At 35.9% G+C, this 22113-nt stretch overlaps 1 protein-coding gene across 2 annotated transcripts; it reads left to right on the top strand.

Annotated features, from left to right (window-relative positions):
- Window positions 1-82: 82 nt before the first annotated feature.
- On the top strand, window positions 83-22067 carry acp1 (acid phosphatase 1). 2 transcript variants are annotated; one of them, XM_006626391.3, is made up of 6 exons: window positions 83-188; window positions 1305-1378; window positions 2112-2225; window positions 16715-16776; window positions 18251-18356; window positions 21647-22067. In XM_006626391.3, the coding sequence occupies exons 1-6, from the start codon at window positions 146-148 to the stop codon at window positions 21722-21724; spliced, it is 477 nt and encodes a 158-aa protein (XP_006626454.1). In that variant the 5' UTR covers window positions 83-145; the 3' UTR covers window positions 21725-22067. The 2 variants fall into 2 exon arrangements, with proteins under 2 accessions (XP_006626454.1, XP_006626455.1); XM_006626392.3 differs by lacking the exon at window positions 2112-2225 and adding an exon at window positions 2287-2400.
- Window positions 22068-22113: the final 46 nt, after the last annotated feature.

Below are 22113 nucleotides of genomic sequence, written 5' to 3' on the forward strand. Positions count from 1 at the left end.
TTCATATATCTTTTGTAGAATTTGTAGTGCAACGTTATTCTCAATATTATTTTATTTGTAATCAGGCATTTTTTACAGGTACTAAGAATAAGTGGTGACGTATTCGATTGACGGTCAGACAAGACATAGGACCCTTCCAGCGAAGATGGCTTCTAACAGTGGGAAGTCCGTTTTATTCGTGTGTTTGGGTGAGCAAACTCTATATTTTCAGTTTATTCCGCCCTTTGAACATACGTGCAGCAAAAGCATGTTTCAATCACCAATGTAACTGATTTGATTTAGTTATTCTTTGGGTATATTTCATAGCAAGCTCACTGAAGCAAATTAAAATCTCGTAGATGTGCTACAACCGGCATGTGGATGTACTGTACATGCGTAACTGTTCATGAGCCCAGTGCTTTTTCCGATTGGAGGGATCCGAAATGGTTTACAATTAATTGGTAGGGTCTGCTGTCTATTAAGATTCACATGAAAGCAGATTGTTAAAGTGACTTTTGAATTGCACCTACTGGTGAATATACAGTAATAAGGTTTAAGTGCATCGTGGTTGTTATTCTTGATTTAGCCTATTGGGCTGCATTGGTTAAAATTTTACTTCACCGGAACCTTCTCACAAGACACAGCCGAACCGAAAATACTTTATATCAAGGCATTAATTAAAGTCGCGATGCATTTCCTGCAAGTCATACCAGTAACGCAGCAGCACTTGCGGAATGGCGTTCTTTGCTTCCGGTGAAAGTTTCATATGAAAACACCGATTTCAGAGTTGTTACTGTATTATACATATGAATGGATAGCACGACTTTATACGTCCAAGTGCTAGTGGGCAATTTTTTTTAGTTGAGTGCCTATTTGTATTGTATTAAACGTCTATTTTTGTGCCTTTCTGGGGGCTTAGAAGCGTAATACACGTTATCGTTTGGCAATTAACTATCAGGCAGTAAACACCAAATATTGCTCGCTGCAGCATTTTGATAACGGTACAGTTCTAAAACATCGGGCCTTTAAAGATCTTGTGGCTTCCAAAAACAGGCATCTTATCATTTTATAGGTCTTCACATTTTCTGTAATGGCAGTTGACATTCATTTTAAAATATCTTGAGAATTACTACCATCTGTGCTGGTATTGAGACACTTCAGTAAATAACTTGGTTGCATTATCCTGTAATATTGTTTCCCAGTCTTTTGAATAGGAGACAGTTACTAATCTTTGGCAGTATCCATATGCCTCAAAAATATTCCCCACACTTCTACACTATTTTTTATTTTCTTAGATAAACTCATACAGTATTTATTTTTTTAAGGGAACATCTGCCGGTCCCCAATAGCTGAAGCTGTCTTCAGGAAAATGGCAACGGATAGAGGTGTTGTAGGTAATGTAAGTATATAGTTGTGTATTATTTTTACTTCTGCTTTCTTGACAAAAGTCTTTATGTAATGTACTGTAGATGGCCTACACCCAGGGCATCAGATAAGTGAGTTCCCATTTGTATGGCAGGTCAAAACATGAAATGGAAACCATGAAAGTACTTTTCTGCTGCATTTTAGCAGCTGACTTTTTAAAAAACAATTAACTTGAAACTTATTTCTGCTAATTTTACTAAGTGTTTATTTTGGCCCTATAAAAGTTTCTAGGTACAAGTGCTGGATCTCAAATCTGGAGGTCCCGTCAGGAATGAAGGTGAACTGTATCACTTTTGCGCCAGCTGGATTTGAGATTCTGAAATCTATTTCAATGTAATTAATCAAGCAAGGGTACCTGCTCTTTCCTCAAAGAGGTACTTAACAAACAGTGAGCATTTCATGTTTGAAATCTTTACATCTTTAAACGTTCCCAATACGGAATATGTAAGTAACACAAATTACAAAGTCTCCTCTGTGAAGTTTATTCGGTAAGAAAAGGGCATTAATAGGTAGTTTAATTGAAGAGTGCAGGTGGCAAATGTTCTAAAGATACTTTAAAAATGTGCATTTGTGTTCTCAGAATTTTTGCTTTTATTTGTCAGACATATTTGCCCAAGTTGGCATGCATTAAAACAATCAGTGATCTGTAAAAGGTAATACATTTAGATATATATACATGTTCTGTACGTGCTTTTTTCTTCATGTAGTGGAGGATAGACAGTGCAGCAACATCCACATATGAGATAGGAAACCCACCTGACTATCGAGGACAGTCCTGTATGAGGAAGCATGGCATATCCATGAGTCATGTTGCCAGACAGGTACAGTGCTAATTTTTCTCTTTCTCCTTCATGAGCCGTAGTCTCGTGTTTTGTGTTTCAGTGGTTTATAGACAGTGGTGCAGTGTCTGACTGGAATGTGGGGTGCTCTCCTGATGCTCGAGCTCTTGCCTGCCTTAGAAAACATGGCATTGAGACAAACCACAGGGCGAGACAGGTAGAGAGATTCATCTCACTTTCATTTTTCTGTGTGTTTAAATAAATTCGGCTAATTGATTGTATAAAAATCATGTGTACCGCTGTCGAAGGTTGCTAGATTTTGATTTGGATTATTTTTTTGAATGGAAAGGTGCCTACATTTCTACCTATGTACAATATCGATGCACAGTAAGAAAACAGTAATTAAGAGACAAATGTAGCAGCTGGTGAAAAAGTGTGCCCTGATGTGTCTGTTCAAGAAAACCGAGAATTGATTTTCTTTTTTTAACCAGAGGCTGCATTTTTATGACTGTCAAGATGTTCCCCTAAAATATGGCAACAGAAAGAAGACAGCTAGCCCATTAGGTCGTTAATTGTTCACTGATCTACGAATCTCTTCCAGTTGTTTCTTGAAAGAAACCAGGGTTTCAGCTTCAAAACCGCGGTAGGGTAGTTTGTTCCAAACCCCCACAACCCCTTGGATAAAATGTGCTTTGTGTTCTGGGTTATTAATGCGCTTTTGTAGAGTCATTTATTGCCGTATGTACACGTACATTGGAATTCTTAATTGTCCTGATCTCTCGGGATCTACACAGTACAACAGACAACACCACACAGTGTAGACAACAGGAACAACAAATATGTTGTGGAAAAATAAATAAATATGCTGTAGTAATGGCAGAAAAATTGTACACTATGTAAAAAGTGCGTAGTGCAGAAGTGCATTAAGGCACAGAAGCTGTTCTTGAGTCTAGTGGTCCTGGCTTTAACATTGCAGTACTGCCTGCCAGAGGGTAGGGGGGAAGAACAGTTTGTGGCCTGGATGGTTTGTGGAATGAATGATGGATGGGGCTTTATTGCGACAGTGGATGTTGTGAATCTCACCGATTGATGGTGAATCACATCCTATAATAATCTGTGCCATTACCACAACCCTTTGTAGTGCATCTCTGTCATGCATGGCAGTACTGCTGTACCACACAGTGATGCCACTAGTGAGGACACTTTCTGTGGTGCTGCGGTAAAAGTTCATGAGGAAGTGCTTCCCTGTACCACATTTCTTTAATCAAGTGCAAGCGCTGTTGTGTAGTTACCATATGTGCCATCTGGTTCATGTTCCACTGTTCATTCTTGTTAAATTTACTGGGTTATGTATTAGTCAATCATGGTTCAGTTCCAGAAGAATGGGACATGTGTTCAGCCCTGCACTGCATCAGGTCACTGTTCTCTGGACTGATTCCAGAGCAGCAATATCTTTTCAGTACAATGGTGAAATAATTCTATGCAGTATTCTATATGAGACCCTGCTATTGTGGTACACAATTATAAACTATTCTACGAAATTATGTTCTAACATTTTCCTTGCTTTTTAAATACTTCCAAATATTGTCTACAGGATGGAAATGTCAACATAAACATCCATTTCTTTTTGGCAGTAGTCTCTCCTGGGTAGATTTTACAGCCTGTAAAAGTAATGATTAATTAACAGAAATGTTTCTATATTTATTATGTAAACATTGCTGTTTTAATGACATCCACAAGTCCTGAAATCCTTTTAATCATATAAGCACAGATGTTTCAGATAGAGGTCATATCTGTGATCACTGCGTTAAAGATAAAAGCATTTAGTGTTTCACAATGTGACCATATTGTATTACTCCAAAACATTATTTTAAGTTAAAATGTAAAGTTGAAAATAAAGGTTTCAGTTTTGATCAGATAAGATGAGTGCCCTATCTGCTGGGTCTAGATTAGTCTTCTGTATTAAAGCATAGTTGTTTCATGCTTTTTTTTAAGTGCTGCAAGCTAATTACTAATTACCAAACTAGCATAGTAAGAGTACAGAAGACTTATGTCATTGAATATGTATTCTAAGTGTCACAGGTGTGTTTGTAAATGAGGGTTTAATGAGTAATGCAAGAGTAGGCGGGGTACTATAGAGTTCTGAATATGTAAAAAACATTCATTATTACCACACACCTGGATTTTACTGTTAAGAGGAATAAGTCCGATTAATGTTAATTGAGTCTGAAAATGATCCATTGCCTGCTACATAGCCCTTAATTTTATTCAGCCAATCATAAACATAATAACATTTTATAGTGTTATTTCAAGCTGAAGTAGTTCTGAATATGAAGAAACCTTTATTTGATCTAATAATACTTAAGAAGATTTGTAAGTAAAAGCAAAGCATCAGTATTAAAATTCATAAGTTTAGTTCTTTAGTAGTAATAAAGGGGAATTTAGAAGTTAATTCCACTGTAGGTTTATAGTTTGCATTTTTCACTGTTAGGGATTTCTTTATTCCTTTTATGTGAGCCAAATCCTTTTTATATCCTTCTATCACAGTTTTATTTAAGCCAAGGAAATGCTTTATTTTCTTTGTAACACCTGAAGCACCAGCAAGACATTTTCTCATCATGATGTTCAAAAAATAAGAAGCATGTCATCACAGTCACATCACTTTCGATTACTGCTCGTCCAGAGGTCACAGTGACCCGGATGTTGTTCTCGGAAGCACTGGGCGCAAGGCGGGATACACCCTGGAGGGCACACACAGACGTAAACGTGCACACTTTCACGCTAGGGACAGTTTACAGAAGCCTATCTGTATTCTTTAAACTGTGGGATATAACCCGTGTCGCCCAGAGGAAACCTTCATGAGAATGGGGAAATGACATGGGGAAAACATGTCAAATCCATGGAGATGGAACCCCAGGAATTGAACTCGATGCCCCAGGGCTGCAAGCCAGAAAACCAGTGTTCCACTGTGCCAACCTAAGATTATGGTACAGATCCATAATACAAATCTGTCATGTATGAGAGTTGTCACAAGGCTACAAATAGAAGTGCCTATACTGTTGTGAAAATTGCTTCATACTGCAAAATAGCAGGTACAGTATTAAAATGCACAATTTGTTGTAGGAACAGTTAATATAAGTTGAGTGTTATTTAGCAAGGTGTGGATGAGTATAGTTGATGCTTTATTTTCACAAATCATTTAATGTCCTATCCCAACTAAATTATTTTACGAACAGAAATCGAGATTTACATAATGTACAGTAATCCCAACTACAATATTTTATTTACTGACATCTAGTGACAATGCAATGACTATCGATTGCATTTTAAATGAAAAGTGGCCCGCTTAGCAAATGAGTTTGACACTTGAATGAGTTGTAAGATTAATCTCATGTTTTGCTCAGTGAAAAGCTTTCTAAAAGTTCAGATATATTATGTCACATTTCCTGAAGTTAACTGATGCACTAATGAAAAAATCTTGTAATTTAGACAGTTCCTCTTGTTGTCTTGTCCTAGATTTGTGGTTTTCCAATCAGTAGGTACTTCATCCTCTGCTCTGAGAAATATCCAGGAGCCAGCAACATTTTTGGTCGATTCAGCTTTCTTTATGTCCTGCCACAGCATCTCTATGGTGTTTAGGTCCTAATCATAACATATTCTAAAGTTTGTTTACAAATACCATGTTAAAATAGTTTATCTGATGCAATTGTACACATAATATATCAAACTTTTACTAATGCGTAAAAGTGACATGTTGAGTTGTAGAATAGGGATTTTACTCAACACTGAATTTTTTCTGTTTTATTTCTTCTGCAGCCCCTCTTGTGAAAATGTGTAGGTTCTGTAGGTGAGGGATATGCCTGTTTTTCAGTCGGTGAAGTGTAGCCTGCGAGGTGTCGAAAGACAAGTGATTCGCAAGAATCTGCTTATACTTCCTCATTCTCCACGGTGCAGTCACAGGGCTCATAGCAGTGAGGCCAAAAGTTAAAGACGCAGTTTGATGTTCCAGATATAAAACTAATCATCAATTTTAAATTAAAAAAGAAATACCAGTGCGTGGGAGGTTAACTGCTGCGGACACCAAGTTTAGACATCAGGGGGCAGGGTAAGACTGTTTGGCAGTGTCTGAGAATCCAGGCAGTGCCTGGAGCATGTTTTTGCTTGAGATGTAAATTAATTGCAGCTATATATGAATATAACATCTTTTAATAAACTAAAAGGATCCTAAAGGAATGGAGATGTTTCTTTGAGACTAAAATGCCCAGTCTTGCAGTAAACTCCCCTGAGAAAGATTTCAGGAATTTTCAAAGGGGATATTCTCTTGGGTTGATATTCAGTTGATACTTCGACAAAAACTAAAAGGGTTATAGTCTGAAGTTTTAACGGTGTGTAAGAGCACAGTGCTTTACCTAGTCACAGTAAAAGGAAAGAGATAGCTACCACTATTGCGGTCAAGCCAGTTTGCTGCATTGGTATGGTGTTATGAATTCGATAGTCGACAGGCTGATCTGTTCTGCTGGTAATTTGAAGAGAACCCTAGGAAAACGGTTGATGGCACTAATCTGAGAAACATGCATAATAGCCACAGGTTTAAGTAAGTTCTGAGACTGAAAGTCATTTTAAGTACAAATAAGCAGGTTCACGGCCGTTCCAAAGAGTGTTAAAAATGACTGATAACAGGAATGGGCCAGCCTGACTGTAATAATGCTGCACTAAAATAAAAATAAAATAGGTGAATAAATACTGCATGAACCACCTGGCATGTGAGCATGTGAAGGTCCCTTACATCCACTATTCAGAAGGAAGATCTGCTACAGTGGTAACGAGGAGTGTACAAATAAAGATTTTATTGTGTTTCTGATGTGTGCTGAACTTGATGGCCAGTACCAACTTTATGTGGATGTTTGAAAATAAAAAAATTATAATAGAACATAAATATCATCATTTTCCTTTATTTTCGTTAATTCAAACATTTTTCTATTGCATTTAAAAATATGTAGAAGAGGAATCCTTAATCTGATCTGTATCAAAAATGTACCTTGAGTACAAAATAAACACTTGGCCGTTCCCCTACAGATCGGTGGTGGAGGAGGAGAGTCCGTATTACCTGTAAAGCACCTCGAATGAAATGACTTATATAAGTGTAAGGGATAATAATGATTAATAATGAATAATAATAAAATATTAGAGCTTGTAAACAGTCTTTTTTTTAAAGTAACTCAGGATACTTTCCTACAACTACGTTTTGGTCAGCTTGGAGCATGTGAGGTTCTAGCCAGTGAGAAGTTAAATGCTTTTGTTTCTTTAAACATAACATTTACTGAAGTTGATGTCAGATCAAAGGAGCAGCTGCACATACCAAGAAATGGGGGCAAGACCCAACCCTGTTTCCTACAACCGTATTTGGGGAGGGGGTTTAATTGACCATCCTAGACAAGTAGTTTCTGCCACATTATGCATTGAAAGTGGATGGGATCTCTTTAACAGTAAGAGAGATCGTTTTGGCCCTTGTTTTAAGTTATTTTGGTTTTAATGTTCTTGACATTCTGCCTGCGTTCTGCAGTGTGTGAATTTTCCAAAAAAACATTCCTTAATGAATATAAGATTAAGTCTTAAAGCAGTGTTTGTTTTAAATGACCATAACAAGGCAATGTGGTTATTATTAAATTCTTGTCTGATCTTAATGGAGACTGATCACAAATTAAGACTGGATAGGTAAAGTGGCTGAAGATTCTGGACAGGAGTAAGTTAAATGCTTTATGTAAATAAAATAAAAAATATGAAATAGCTTAGGAATTAAATAATAAAATACCTGAGTAAGCAAAAACTGTAGATCAACTCAACTTTGCTGCTCTTGCAATTTATATAACTTTGTCTCTTTTTATTTTCTATCATTTTCCTCAGGACACGCAAGAACTGGTACTGTGATAACTTAGGGACTACAGAGTTTTTCTATTTCACTTTTATTTCGTACAACACTTTGTCATATACAGACATTATGCTGATTACAGGTCTACACATAATGCACGTATAACCAAACGAAAACTGAACATGTAAAGCTTAGCCAGGATGCACTTAAACATCAACATGTTAACATTTTGTCACCACAGCTAAACCTTTACTACATAGGCCAATGCACGCTGGGTGAAGTAGATCAGTGAAATGAAAATGTGCAAGTGGGTCCCCACATATACAGTACTGTGCTGCTATGCAGCCTGTGAATAGGCCGATTTGGTCTTCGAATGTGGAAAAAGTGATCACTGAAAAAATCACAAAATCATGACTATTTAACTGGTTAATATCAAGGTTTTATTTAGTGTACTTAACTAAAGGTAACTTTTTCTTCAATTTTCAAAGCTTAAGAGTTTATTACTGAGAAATCTAGAAATCCAATCCACATACGCATAATGTACTTATGGTTTAGATTTCTTACTTTAATTAGCAGATACTGATGACTGTGTGGCCACCCTCACTTAAAAAACAAAGGATGGCCAAATTCACGTTTAGGTTGACTTTCTACTCTCAATGTTTATTATATAATTTCTACTCTGTATGTACTGTATGTTTTTATATATTATTGAAATTGATCTGAAATACAGGAAGTCAATTATTTATTTTTTGGGAAGTGTATATTGCTTTCTAAATTACTAAGGTTTCTCTTAATTCAGTTGCCAGAGCAGTCTCTCTGCTGTGTAGTGCAGTTACTGGTGTAAAGGGCTACTAGGTGTCTACCGGGTGGCTGGCGGATGAAGTGCATTCTGTATATAAAGTGTTTTGGAAACTTTCAGAATAGAACATGCTGTATAACTGAAAGCAATTATTTGACACTGGGCAAGGGCAAATTTGAATTTAACAGCTGCAAATGTTGTATTTCACTCACTGCACTTCGCTTCTATTTATTGCACAGTGCATTACAGTGGTTATTATATTTATAACACAACGAACTGTCCATAACCGCTGTATAATCACATGTTTGAAGTGAGCTGTAGTTACTGCAGTTTACTTTAAAATAGCAGGTGGCCCACATCTGTTGTTTTTGTCGTGTACAAATCTCCATGCTTAAGGCATAGGTGTTTTAACAGTACTAGGTATAAATCTATTTAAAGCAATCATGAGTTGGCTTAAACTTGCTCTTATTGTTTTTGTAACAGATCAGCATTCCTTGTGGTGTAAAACATTTTTCATAACTCTTCCCAGCCCCTGGTAGAAATTTAGGAGGGATTCTTTTCTTTTTTTCTTAGCTTAATTTCCTTGTTGCTAGGTATTGAAATATGAAATAATTCACTCTTAACAAACCTGTTTTGAAATAAGTGAAAATTTTAGAGCTAGAATTTTTTGCAAAAGAATCTTCAGGATTATTAATTTCTTTATACCAACTAGTTATGATTGTATCAAACGGGTTTCATTTCTTTGCAGTCCATTTTGTGCCGGTTGATTAAACAAGACAGATTATGTATGTCTTTTATAACCAGTCCTGTATTAATTTGCATTTTTTAGAAACAAAGTATTAGTTATATAAGATAAAAGTAAGCAAAGTTAATAGTTAGCTGAATATATGTTAGTTTGATACATACCCAGGCATAGAAGAACATAGTTTCAACACGTTTTGACTTAATATATGCTATTTATGCAATAGACAATACTGTGCAGCTCTTTGTTCCTAAACATTGGACTATCATACACAACATTAGCATATTGGATCAAAGGAACAATTGCATTTTAAGTGTAATTATATTTGGGAATCAAAATTTGAAAAAGATTAACCAAAATATCAGAAGTGAGGAATTGGTGATAGGCAAGACCAGAGGAAAGGAGAGAAATAGGTAAGCAGAAGGATGTTGGACTGGATCAAGACAGGAAGAATTAGTGAAAACTGTGCAGAAGGGGGTAGTGTGCAAGAAGGCAGAAAGAATACTATTTAAGTTTTAGACTTTCGGATGATTTGGTGAGTGTGGTTTGGTGAAGCAGAGAGGACAGCAGGGAGAGAGTTGAAAGGGTGTGGACTGCGAGGTGAGTAGAGAAGAATAGGCCTGGTCTTATAGATTTTACGTAGAAAAACACGCCGGGGAAGAAGAATGGTATGAGTAGCAGTTCCTTAAGTCATGGGGTGTTTCCCCTTGCACTTCCTCCAAAATTCTTTCCAGATGAGTCGTTTTGTTTCCAACTTGTCTCAGTTTTGTTTTAACATTGGTCAGCTTTCAATTTGATGGTCGATTGGAGCCAAGTCATTTACAGTAGGTAAATGTCAACTACATGAGTAATATTCTTTACGCATTTTTAATGAATATAAGTGTCAGTGAGGAAACTAATTTGGATGATTATTGTCGGATTTTCAATCTTCTACTTTAGATTGTATTGTGTCTTATAATCATGGCACAACTAGAATAACAGTCAGCTAAAACTAGACTCCAGCCAAATGCAACACTTGCAAGTACTTTTTATAGCACTACATATTAATTCAACACTTTCTGTTGCAGGTTTTTTCAAATAAACTGTTTTGACTAATTATCTCTCCATTCAGCCATCCGTTTTCCAGCAGCTTAATCCAACTCAGCGTTGCGGGGCAGCCTGACCTTGTTCTGGCAAGCAGCTGACTCAAGCTGGGATACATCCTGGGCAGCGCACCAGTCCACCTCCAAGCACACACAGACAGACACACGCTCATACCCGGGCCAGTCTTCTCAGAAGCCCGTTAACCTACCAGTATGTCTTTGGAATGTGGGAAGAAACCAGAGCCCCCTGGGAGAAACCCACATGGACACAGGGAGACTATAAAAGCTCCACACAGATAACAACACAGGACTGGAATTGAACCTCTCGCCCCTGTGCTGCAAGGCAGTAATGCTGACCACAGTTTACTTAAATATGCTTTAATTGAAAAAGTTTCTGTTTTTCACTTGGAAGAGTTAAGTGTTCATGAACAATGTGAACAAAGGTTGCGGGGAACAGGGGCACTGGGTCTTTAGTTGACCAGAATATATAATCTTTTGAATACTGTAAGGTCCTAGTTAGCTACAATATGACAGTTTATGGCCTGACAGTGAATTATTTATTTTTTTATGTCCATTTGTTGTTGTTCTTTTACTTTAAAATCCTTATTTGTAACGATTAAATCAATGAATTTAGCATTATTAAAAAATAAGTTGAAATTTCACCCAGTGCTGAATGTTTTTTTGTGCAGGGCTAAAAGATGGTTAGTTACAAAAGCTATTGTTCTAATAAACAGTTACTAATTTCTTTGTAGAAAATAATTGCATTTGATCAAGAAATCCTTTGATGATTTTTATGCAACACTGTATGAAAAAACATCTTCCCAGGTGTGTGAGAAAAGAAACCATACTCTCTTTTCTCCAACCTGAGTCAGATTGTTGCAATATTGGTAACACGTATTGAATCCATCATGAATCTTTGGACTGCTGATGCTATTGTCTCTCTTCATGGAGTGCTTTCTGGCTGCAGGGGCATTATATCTCTTGAGGTGTTCGGACAGCTAAGGCATTTAATCAGACTAGTAGCCCACTTGAACTAAGCCATAAGCAGACCCCAGCTGAGAGGAGACAAGATGCCTCCTTATCCTGCTGAAACTTCTCCAGCATATGAGGATTGAAGTTCCTGATGATAACCAGGAACTGATGTGACCATGTGAAGTTTGTGTTCTTTTTTTGTAATCATTAGGGGGGAGGCACACCTCCTAGGAGGATTCATTAATTTTTGAAAGTGGCCTTCCTTACCCTTACAAAGGGTAATGCACTTCCATATTCTTTAGGGTTATCAGTGTTGGGAATCTAGTGGGAATTTCTGTTACAGCCCCACACCTTTCTATTACAATACATTGACTCATTTTGCAATGCGTCATGAGCCCTGTTGAGCCCAAGGTAATATTTTAGTTAATTAATATTTGATAGTACAACAAGTATTACCTTATGCTTTGAAAATGGGCAGTTACTGTGAACCAAAGGGTAACTAAATGAAACAAATACACGAATTACTGAAAATAAAAAGAAATATATGGTATCTTTCATGAGACCGTCGGGTCTGCATTTAACAAAATGTCGTAACACCTCGCCTAAAAAGTAAAAGAACATTCAGCAATCCAAGCATGAAACTTCTCCAGAAGCTCCCAGAGTTGTAGCCAACTTCTCACACCCAAATATGCAAGAAATGTCAGAAATGTCTTCCTTAACCTTTCGAAAGAGGTGCAACTCAATACCTGGTGAAACTGATCCCGTAAGATTAATATACAGCAACTGTTTACAAACAGTAAACACCAAGGCCGCAATAATGTAGTTTATAAAGGATTTAGAAAAATTAAGATCAGGTATGATCAAGCTTCTGTGGATTAGGTATGTCAAGCACTTTGCGTTTTGCAGTTACTAAATGCGTTCAAATCACGCATTGAAGTGTTCTGCTGACACATTGTAATATGTTTTTTGTTCTTATTCAAATGCTTTGCTTTAGTTAGATTTATGCAGATCTTTGTGTTTTCGTGCTTACATTTGTAATATGGATTGATTTAGCATTATACCCAAAGGTGTTTTTGTTTTGTATTTTATTGCACCTGCAAAAGATTACTTGAAATAATTTATTGAATTGTTTTTGACAGCATAGTTGAGAAGCTTGTTCTAGACACCAATGTCCTTGGTTCTGGCAGACAAATGTATTGAGTTTTAAATCTTCTGTTTCAGAAAAAAACACTTCCATTTGAAGAATCTGATCAGATAACCCAGTCAGGCAAATATCAATTCAACCACACTTGCAGTAACAGCATAGAATAACAGTTTTGATAATCAAAATTAGCAGAGGTCATTAGGTCCATCTCCTCTCTCGATTCCTATTAGTTAATTGCTCCGAAGAACTTGCCAGGAGGCTTTTTAAGGCATACCAGTGATTCAACTTCTTCAGAATTCTTAGTTTCTTAATTGTTACTGTGTAAAGAAAGTCCTATTTTCTGTCCTTAAATAATTTTAACATCTGTTCCATGGGCTTCTTCTAATCCAGTTGTTTAGATTAGCTCTCAGGATTTTGACAAAAAATCGACAGAAGTCTCCACAGAATATTCTCTGTTCCAACATGGTATATGGTACTCTAAACCACACATCACCAGATCTTTCACAGGCCTAAATAGCATTTTGTCCTGACTATCCTAGGGCTCTATTACCAGATCTGTCTGCTCTGTCACAAATACTCTCCCTGTCCCTTGCAAATACGTTTAGTCTATTGTCAAGCTCCCTTCACCATTGGTCCTTCTTTGCAGTGGTGTGCTCCATTTGTCTTGTTACATATTGTTGTCTGTTGTGTCATGTACTGCCGTTGGACTTCCTTCAGTGCTTCTGTTCAATCCCCGAGCTGTCTCTCTTACTGCTGTGGCAGGCACCTGCTTCCCTAACTCTACCCTTGACAGTGTCGGTGGTGTGTATCTTGGGCCATGCTTCCCTCAGCATCCCTCGCGGCTGTTTTGAATGACACTTTTTTTAATCAGGAACAAGTAATAGGTTTATTCCATGCTGAAGAGAGAAGAAAGAAAACAACATTTCGGCCGTGGAGCCTTCTTCAGGTGCCAACTTCCTGAAGAAGGCTCCAATGCCAAAACATTGTGTTTTCTTTTTTCTCTTTTCAGAATGGAATAAACCTATTACTTGTTCCTTTGCGACCAATGCATGCTGACACAGCTGCCCACCTGAACTATTTTTTTTAATCAGTCTGTAATATCCAGTCGGTTTCCTAATGGTTTTATGACACAGTACCAATGTATGTAAAGTTAGTCAGTTATCTTAAACAGTTATGCCCACGTTTTTCTCAGCGTTCCTGTTCCCTATCTGTTCAGAAGTGGTTTTACACAGGTTCTGTTTGCAAACCTGTAAAAGGTGCTACATCACTTTTACTCATGTACTTTTCAGAAAATTATTGAAGGGTTTATTGTCACCTGGAATCTATAACTGGACAAGTGACTATTCAGTTTTATGTTCCTCTGAAAATATTTTTTTTCAAGGATTTAAAGGGCTGCTTCAAGACGGTACTCTTTGAAGACTAGTGCTGAATTGAATTAGCTGTACTCATCATGACATTCTTTGATCTCCTTAAGGATAATCTATGTCTTGTAGTACTCCCACACAAGTTATGAGTAAAGAATTCATTTTTGCAAAGATTATTGTCTTTGATCCATTCTGTAACCTTATAAACCCTTTTTGAGGAGTTATTTCAATGATAAGCTCAGTAGCAGACGGAGAGTTTTAAGACATTGGCCTGACAGCTAAAGGAATTCTTTAATTCACTTTTGAGTGACTTTCCAGGCACACCAAAAGAGCATAACATATGCATGCTCCTAAATTGGAAATGCTTGCATTTCATAAATAGCCCTGAGGCAAATATTTGCTTTTATGAGATATTAAAGATCCTAATGCAATTTCGATCATTCATGCAGTTTTTGCCTGTATTTTTAATCAAAGTTTTAAAATAATGAAGATGTATTTGTACTGTTTAATGAGACATCTGTTTGTGGAATGGTAATATGTTGTGTGATCTACATTGTTAAAATTAAACATTCAGAGTTGTGCTGTGTGAGTATTATTTTTCTTACAGTGAGAACAGCTCTGCTTCAGGGGAATGCAGCATTAAATATAACTGGATTTTGAAAACGGTTGTTGAAAAACTGCTGTTCTATATGATAATTTACTTTACATCTGACTTTATTTTATGCTCATCTAGATAATATTCTCTGAGCAATATATGCATAATGTGGTTAAAAATTAATCATGCGTGCATTTTATGTGTTTTTTTCTTTACGTAGTTTTCAGGAATCAGTGGTTTCTCCAGTTATTCTGCATCAGATTAGTTCAAAACCAAAATTAGAAAAATCCTGGAAAGCAAAGATGAACTCACTCAGGATGTTACTCACTGCACACACTTCAAACCACTATCAGAGCCCTACTAACATTACATGCCTGCTTCAATTTGCAGCATGCTATAAATAAGAACCACAAAATGCATTATGGTAAATATAAACTGCCATTGGCAGCTACCGGTACTGAAGGAGGAAAATGACGGGAATTTCTAAGGAATTTCAGCTGACTGATTTTTGTGCTTATTGGAGAGATTTTTAAATCCAGTAAAGGGTACAGCTTTTTTACTGTAATTTGATTAACATTTTTTTACGAATAGTTATTTTAATATTAAAGAAGAATGAAAGTAATTACAGTAACTGGCAGCCTGGGCCCTGGTCTATAACATTATGGCATCTTTCCCACAGAATTCTCTTCTCTATTGCCAAATTGTTGAAGTTGCCAGGTTTTAGGTATAGTGTACCTTTTGTTGCTTTTAGGATGTCTAGTTCTACAAAACAGAGTGAGGTACACTGGTAGTCTGGCAGTTTGTTCCTGCAGTGAATTGGTACTTTTATGTAAACAAGGGCGTTGCTTAGTGCCCCCTTAATGCTGGGAAAGTGCACAGAGCAGAGTAACACTCAACCCTTTCCCCAATCCATGAGCAGTCCCCTGCCAAGCTGCTTATCCCCTTCTCATGATGTCCTTCTCGTTTTGCTGATTTACAAATGTTGAATGCACATGTCAAAGTGAATATTTTTATTAAAAACGTGAATCAAATGGAATGCTTTAATGAGTAAAAGGTTAAATATCAGCAACAGCTTAAAATGTATTGATTTCATGAGATTTACCCCAGTTCAATGCTCTTGAGAAAGAACCTTTGACAGCAAGTACAGCTATGCGTCTTCTTGACACCATCAGCTTTACGAACGGGGATAGTATAATTTTCGTTCATTTTATCTTTGCAAACTTGCTCAACCTCTGTCACTTTGGTTTGGAGTTTGTTAATGGCCAGTAATCTTCAAGTATTTCCTCTGATTTTCTGTTGGATTCAAGTCAGCACTTTGACTGGGCCAAACAAGGTCATTCTCTTTTCTTCTGGTTAAGAAACTGAAGCGGGTTTTCCTCTAAGATTTTCGTGTGCTGTGCATCATCCATTTTCCTCTGTGTTGACAAGCTTCTCTGTTCAGCCAGTATGAAGCAGCCTTTTAACACAATGCTTAAGACACTGCCCATGGACTTGCCTTCCTGCGTTTGGCTATTTTCTTACTGCCCAGGCACAAAAAATTGATATCAGCAGATAAAAAATTAATCATTGACTTAAATTATCTGCTAAGCACACCTCTGCTTTTCAGTGTATGTGGACATTAAAGTAGATTCTGTTGTATTCTAATTCTTATGTAATGAGGCTACATCTATCTGATCTTACTTTGTCTACAGCCATCTTTGTCTTTGTCCGCCATCATCTGCATATTTTGGCATTTAATAGAAATGAGTTGGAATGAGAAATTGTATGCAAGAAACATAAAAAAAAATAAAGGAATGTGAAATCCAGAAGTTTAAGGACTCACTTGAGCTAGCATCACATAGTGATGTTATAGACATGGGTAGGGCTTTTTGTGTCAGAGGTATGATTGTGTTCATGCTTGTACATTAAGCTTAATTTTTAATGTAAAACTTTTGCCTGAAAAACAACATTTTCTGTATTTTTAGGTTACGAAGGACGATTTTACAACTTTTGATCACATTCTTTGCATGGATGAAAGCAATTTAAGGTATGTGCTTGCAATTCCGCCAGTATACCACAGAACAAGAGTGTTATGCATGCATGCAAATGGCACCACATTGAACACTTCCCAATAATGAGACTACACACCAGAGGGCATTAACATTACCAGTGTCAACCAGAGATTAAGTTGTAGTTTCTAAGGTACAAAACCACTGCCACACCTGCTGATGTAGCGCCCTCTGGTGTTGCAGGGTTCTTGTAAATATGTTCCCTGAGTTCCCCTTTACCAAAACTTGCTCTATGTAGCAGTAAATCAAAGGAAATAATCATTAACGAGTACTACAGTAACCCAACCCTTTCTGTATTTTTTTTAAATATTAGTCGTACCTTTATCTTTCATCTTCTTTTCCCTTAACGTATTTTATACTTAGCGAGTATTCGCATATTTAATCATGCCACATAGATCTAAAACTCAAGTTATAAAAGCGATGAGAACTTGAATAATCCGTGCATTCCCAGCTAAGTTCTAGTAATCAATCCTGTTTTGTGGTTTTTGTTTGGCTTTTGTTTTTGTTTTTCTGCTTTACATGTCTTTTGTCAGAGAAACAGATATCTCTACCAGCATAGCCTAGAGACAAAAAGCATGAAAAGAAAAAATGTGATAGTAATTATATGTAGTTTTCTTGTGTTTGTCTAGTCTAGCTTTTCTTCTCCACATTCACAGGAGAACTGCAGTGATTTAATGTGTAATAATTTGATCAAGTTTGTGATTCAACTTGTTTTCTTAATATTTCCTCTTCTATTATTTTATTTGAACTTATGTTCACTGATTATTGCTGAAATATCTACCAGCGCTAATGATATTAATCGACAGAAATGTATTCTTGTCAATCCTATTGCTTGCATGCAATTGTCTTTTTGTAAATAACCCTAAGCTGTTCATTTTTCAAATATAATACATGGTGCTGTTTTGAATGCCATCAGTAATCATGTGATTATATGGGTTCACTTTGTAATCAGCTTACTAAGGTTCCTTCAGTGATTGATGCCACCGAAGTAGAATTAATTTTTTTCTTTTGATTATCAGAGAAAGGACCAGAGAGACAACTGTCTGGGTTATCTATTTTAAAAATAGATTTTTAAGTGTCTATAAATTATAGATGTGTGTATATAATCTATAGGTGTTGCAAAACATATTTTATATACAATCTGATGATAGTTGGACCTACAAGAAAAATAATAAAGCAGACATAATTTCAGAATAAGTGGAGTATATTATTTTAATAACTTATGTAAGGAATAAAACTTGAATTTTTAAAATATAAACTTAATATCTACTAAATTTAATAATCTATTTGTGTTAATGAATTAATATATACTTTTTAGGATTTATTTTTATTACCATTAATCATTATATTGTTTGATATGAATTTATAAAATTAGCGTAGTTAACTGTTCAATCTATTGTGAACGAATAGGAAAAACCTTTTAAATAAAACTTCTTATTTTGTACAATGCAGGGATCTCAACAGGAAGGCTAACCAAGTGAAAAACTCCAGTGCTAAAATTGAACTTCTTGGGACTTATGACCCCGAAAAGCAGCTGATTATTAAAGACCCCTATTATGTAAGTGTGCATTTTATTGAAAAATATTCTAGTTATTTTGTACACACATCATAACATAAGTAAAGCTCATCAGATCAGACAAGATTTCCTCATGTATGAAGTGTGTGGTAGGGTGTGTAAAAAGAAGCAACTGATGAAGAAAAATGTATCTGGGACAGTAACGTTTAGATGGTGAAAGGGAAATGTCTGATGTACTTAATATTTTTATTAGGTGTTTACCAAGTAAGAAATCAAAAATAGTCTGAAAAACATTATATATTTAATAAAAGCAGCAAAGAAGAAGCATTCATTAACTTAATTAACTTGTTAGAGTGCTGCAGATACTAGAAGCACTTAAGAATTACTTGATGATCTTCTATCAGTTGTACTTAAGAAAACATGAATATGATTCACAGGCCGTTAACAAACTTGCAGATATAATTTATGACAGGGTAGTAACAATTAACTGCAAAAGTACTGGTATATTGCCCAGCAATAACAAGGGTAACAAAAACAAACCAACTATCAAGACCTTTAAATCTTGCTTCTATTAAATTTACAGTTATGCTCATGATAATTGGAATTAAACTAAAGGATGAACTGTTGAGAATTATAATCCTAGGGGCTAATCGATATCATTTAAGTAAAGGTAGATCTTTCTTGATTAACACGTTAGAGTTCTTTGAACAAAGAACATCAGCAGTACAGTATAGTAAGTAAAAGCTTTACTATTTGGCATCCTTGGGGACTGAAAGGTGCAGAATTGTGAAAAATGCACGTTATTCAATATTTATTCTGAAATACTACTGGTTTTTGCTCAAGACGGAAATGTAATCTTGTACAGTACATTCACACTTTTAACAGTTATCATTATCATAATCACAGTGCTATAGTAATACATATTTACACTATTACAGTGTTATTTAATACAAAAATTTTAATTCAAGCAAAGCGCATTGCAAAAAATTGTGTATTATAAAAATTCACATACTGTAATTCCAAGTGTTTTTCTTGCTTTTCAGCCATGACGAAGAGGGTAACACTGCAAACACCAGAAATTATTCCAGAAACACACATGTACAGTAAGCGAAGATATGCACATGAAGCAATGCGAGAGAGGGCTAAGGCCATAGAATGCTGAATAGTGTTAATATTTCAAGACAAAATTGGGTAAAGATGATGCATCCAGCATAGCACAGTGCTTGCAGTAACAAGCGTATCAAATGACGACAAAAATAAAGGATGCAAGCTGGATAGAATCAGAAATGTTCCTGGATTGTAAAGCATTACTTTGCATTGGTTCTTTAAGAAAATGCCAGTTAGTAGACCATTCCAGTTAGTAAAAGGCCAGATAGTAAAGTTTTTACTGAATTTAGGTTTTCAGAATACCTTATAAACGGTTAATTCTCTTGTCGCAGGCAGTTGGCATTCATAGAGATATGTCTTGAAGGGTAAATCATAGAAACCTATAAAGATAAGGTGTAAAAATGCCAACTGGGGTGATGTAATGAATGGAGTACCACAGGGATTAGTACTAGGACCATTTTATTTTTAAAGATGTATATCAATGATCTGAGTTGTACTTCAGGTATGGGTAGAAGCAAGCAAGGCTTATTCCGTCCTTTAGACGGAATTCAAGACTTACAGTACATGACGGATTTTATTAAAAGTGGACATCCTCAGAGGACTGTGCAGGTAGAAAAATCAAACTGTGAATATAATATGGCTAACACTGAGCTTGAAAAAAGTACTTATGGGAAAAAGTCAATATGATAAACCAATAAATAACAAATTAAATATTAAGATATAAAGCTAGAATAATTAAAGCAAAGGATTTTATGCTAAAATTATACAGTGCACTAGTGGAACATACTTAGATTATCGTGTACAATTTTGGTCGCCAAGATACAAGATAGACAATGCAGCTCTGGAATTGGTCCAGAGAAGAGCAACTAGATGCATGGAATGACATATGCTTGACAGATAAAAGAACTAAGCATTTTTAGTCTTAAAAAGAGAAGTCAAGGAGAGGATTGGGTTCAAATATCCAAAATCCTTAGAGGCATTGACCAAGTCAACCCAAAGGTTATCTTCAGAATCACCTGTGACAACTGAACCAGATTATGCATGTAGAAGCTATGTGAAGGCATTGTTTGCTGTGTGAGTACGTGTGGAAGTGTATTAACAACTGACAAAGCTTTGTAGGACTATGAAACAAGCCACCAAGCCATGCTGCAGGAACCAATAACCTGGCTTTCTTCAAGAAACAGAATCGGAGTCAGACCCTCATATTAATCTGCTACTAATAACAGACCTAGATGGGCCAAATGCTCTCTTTTCACTCGTAGTTTTTTTCTTATGTTTCAGTTGACACTGCAGTGACTGACCTATATAACCTTTTTCTTTATTTAACCAGAAGTCTAAATTCTATTTTTTTAACAATAAATGCAAGCTCAAGCACAGGTTTAGCACCATAGTCCAGGCATAAGAGTCGATGGAAGAGCATAAGTATTTGTCGATTTCAATTTAAAAAATACTTGCACTGTATGATACAAGATTATGAAAGCTTCTAAGAGGTAGAGGATATTAAAAAAGCAATAACTAGTCTTTGAAGAGAAATTTAGGATTTTCATTTTTAAGCAGAGAAAGGAAGGTTTGCAGATATTTCCATAGTTACCTCAGGTGTGTGTGAGTTTGTTCCTCTTGATCCTGTTTTTTGTGGTATGCCATGACTGAGCTTTTTATGTGACGTCACAGGATTGCTTTAGAGGCGTCTGTTTGCTTTTGTCAAGTCTTTATACATTAAGCAAACAAGGTAATGAAAGAAAACAGGAGTGTTGAGATCCCTTCTTTGTGTTTTGGTGTTTTTTTTCAGATACTTTAGCTCTAGTTTTTTAGTGCAGAATGCAAACCAGTTTGAAATAAAATATCATTGGTACTAAGTTGCAAGCAGTAAGAATGTGATTTAATGTTAATAGCACACTTGTTTTTATTAAATTATTCCTGAGGTTAAAATTGAATATGCCCAAACTGTGCTTCCTTGTGTTAAGACATTGTTCAAATTTACTTCCCTGGTTTAAGAGCTTCAAAGTGCTTTTCAAATTGTTTATTTAGCACAGCCATTGACCTGACGATGTTTGGAAACTGCCTGAAAAGCTTGGTAACCACCACACAAGCGTTTTGGAAAATGACCTTTTTAGTGCTGTACATACAGTGACAATGGTACTTCATGTATTAGCTTATACATCTCTACAATGGTGTCTTATTGATGTGCACATTTATATTTCAACATTTTGTGTTTTTTATTTTAGGGGAACGACGAAGACTTTGAAACAGTTTATGAGCAATGTCTTAGATGCTGCAAAGCATTTTTGGAAGAATATTCTTGATGCTTCTATATTTTTGTCAACTTCAGTATTTGTCAGAATAAGTAAAAAAAATGACAATGTTTATGTTCTTGTAATCACTCAGTATCCTTTTTTCTTGTTAAACATCAGATTAATAGCATCATCTGACAATTGCCCACCTAAATTCATGTCCTTTATAATGTGCATTCTGTTACTTATTTAGTTTAAAATCAACTAATTGGCAGTTTTAGAAAATTACAAACAAAAATTGTTCTCAGTAAATGTAATTAAGACAAATAATTACTTTGAAACAAAATATTATTGTACATGTGCAGCTGTGTAAAATTATGAATACCGCTGTCTATAAAAGAATTCCTTTGAAATACCAGCTTCATTTTTAGTGATTTACTGTATCAAATACGTATCTGGGT

This window comes from Lepisosteus oculatus, chromosome 2 (assembly GCF_040954835.1).
Source record: "Lepisosteus oculatus isolate fLepOcu1 chromosome 2, fLepOcu1.hap2, whole genome shotgun sequence".
In the NCBI taxonomy this organism is placed as follows: Eukaryota; Metazoa; Chordata; class Actinopteri; order Semionotiformes; family Lepisosteidae; genus Lepisosteus; species Lepisosteus oculatus.

Excerpts from the sequence above, each read along its gene's own strand:
- acp1 (XM_006626391.3), top strand. The coding sequence starts at position 146 with ATGGCTTCTAACAGTGGGAAGTCCGTTTTATTCGTGTGTTTGG. Across the intron at positions 2,226-16,714 it reads TGAGTCATGTTGCCAGACAG|GTTACGAAGGACGATTTTAC; the intron begins GTACAGTGCTAA and ends CTGTATTTTTAG. Across the intron at positions 16,777-18,250 it reads ATGGATGAAAGCAATTTAAG|GGATCTCAACAGGAAGGCTA; the intron begins GTATGTGCTTGC and ends TGTACAATGCAG.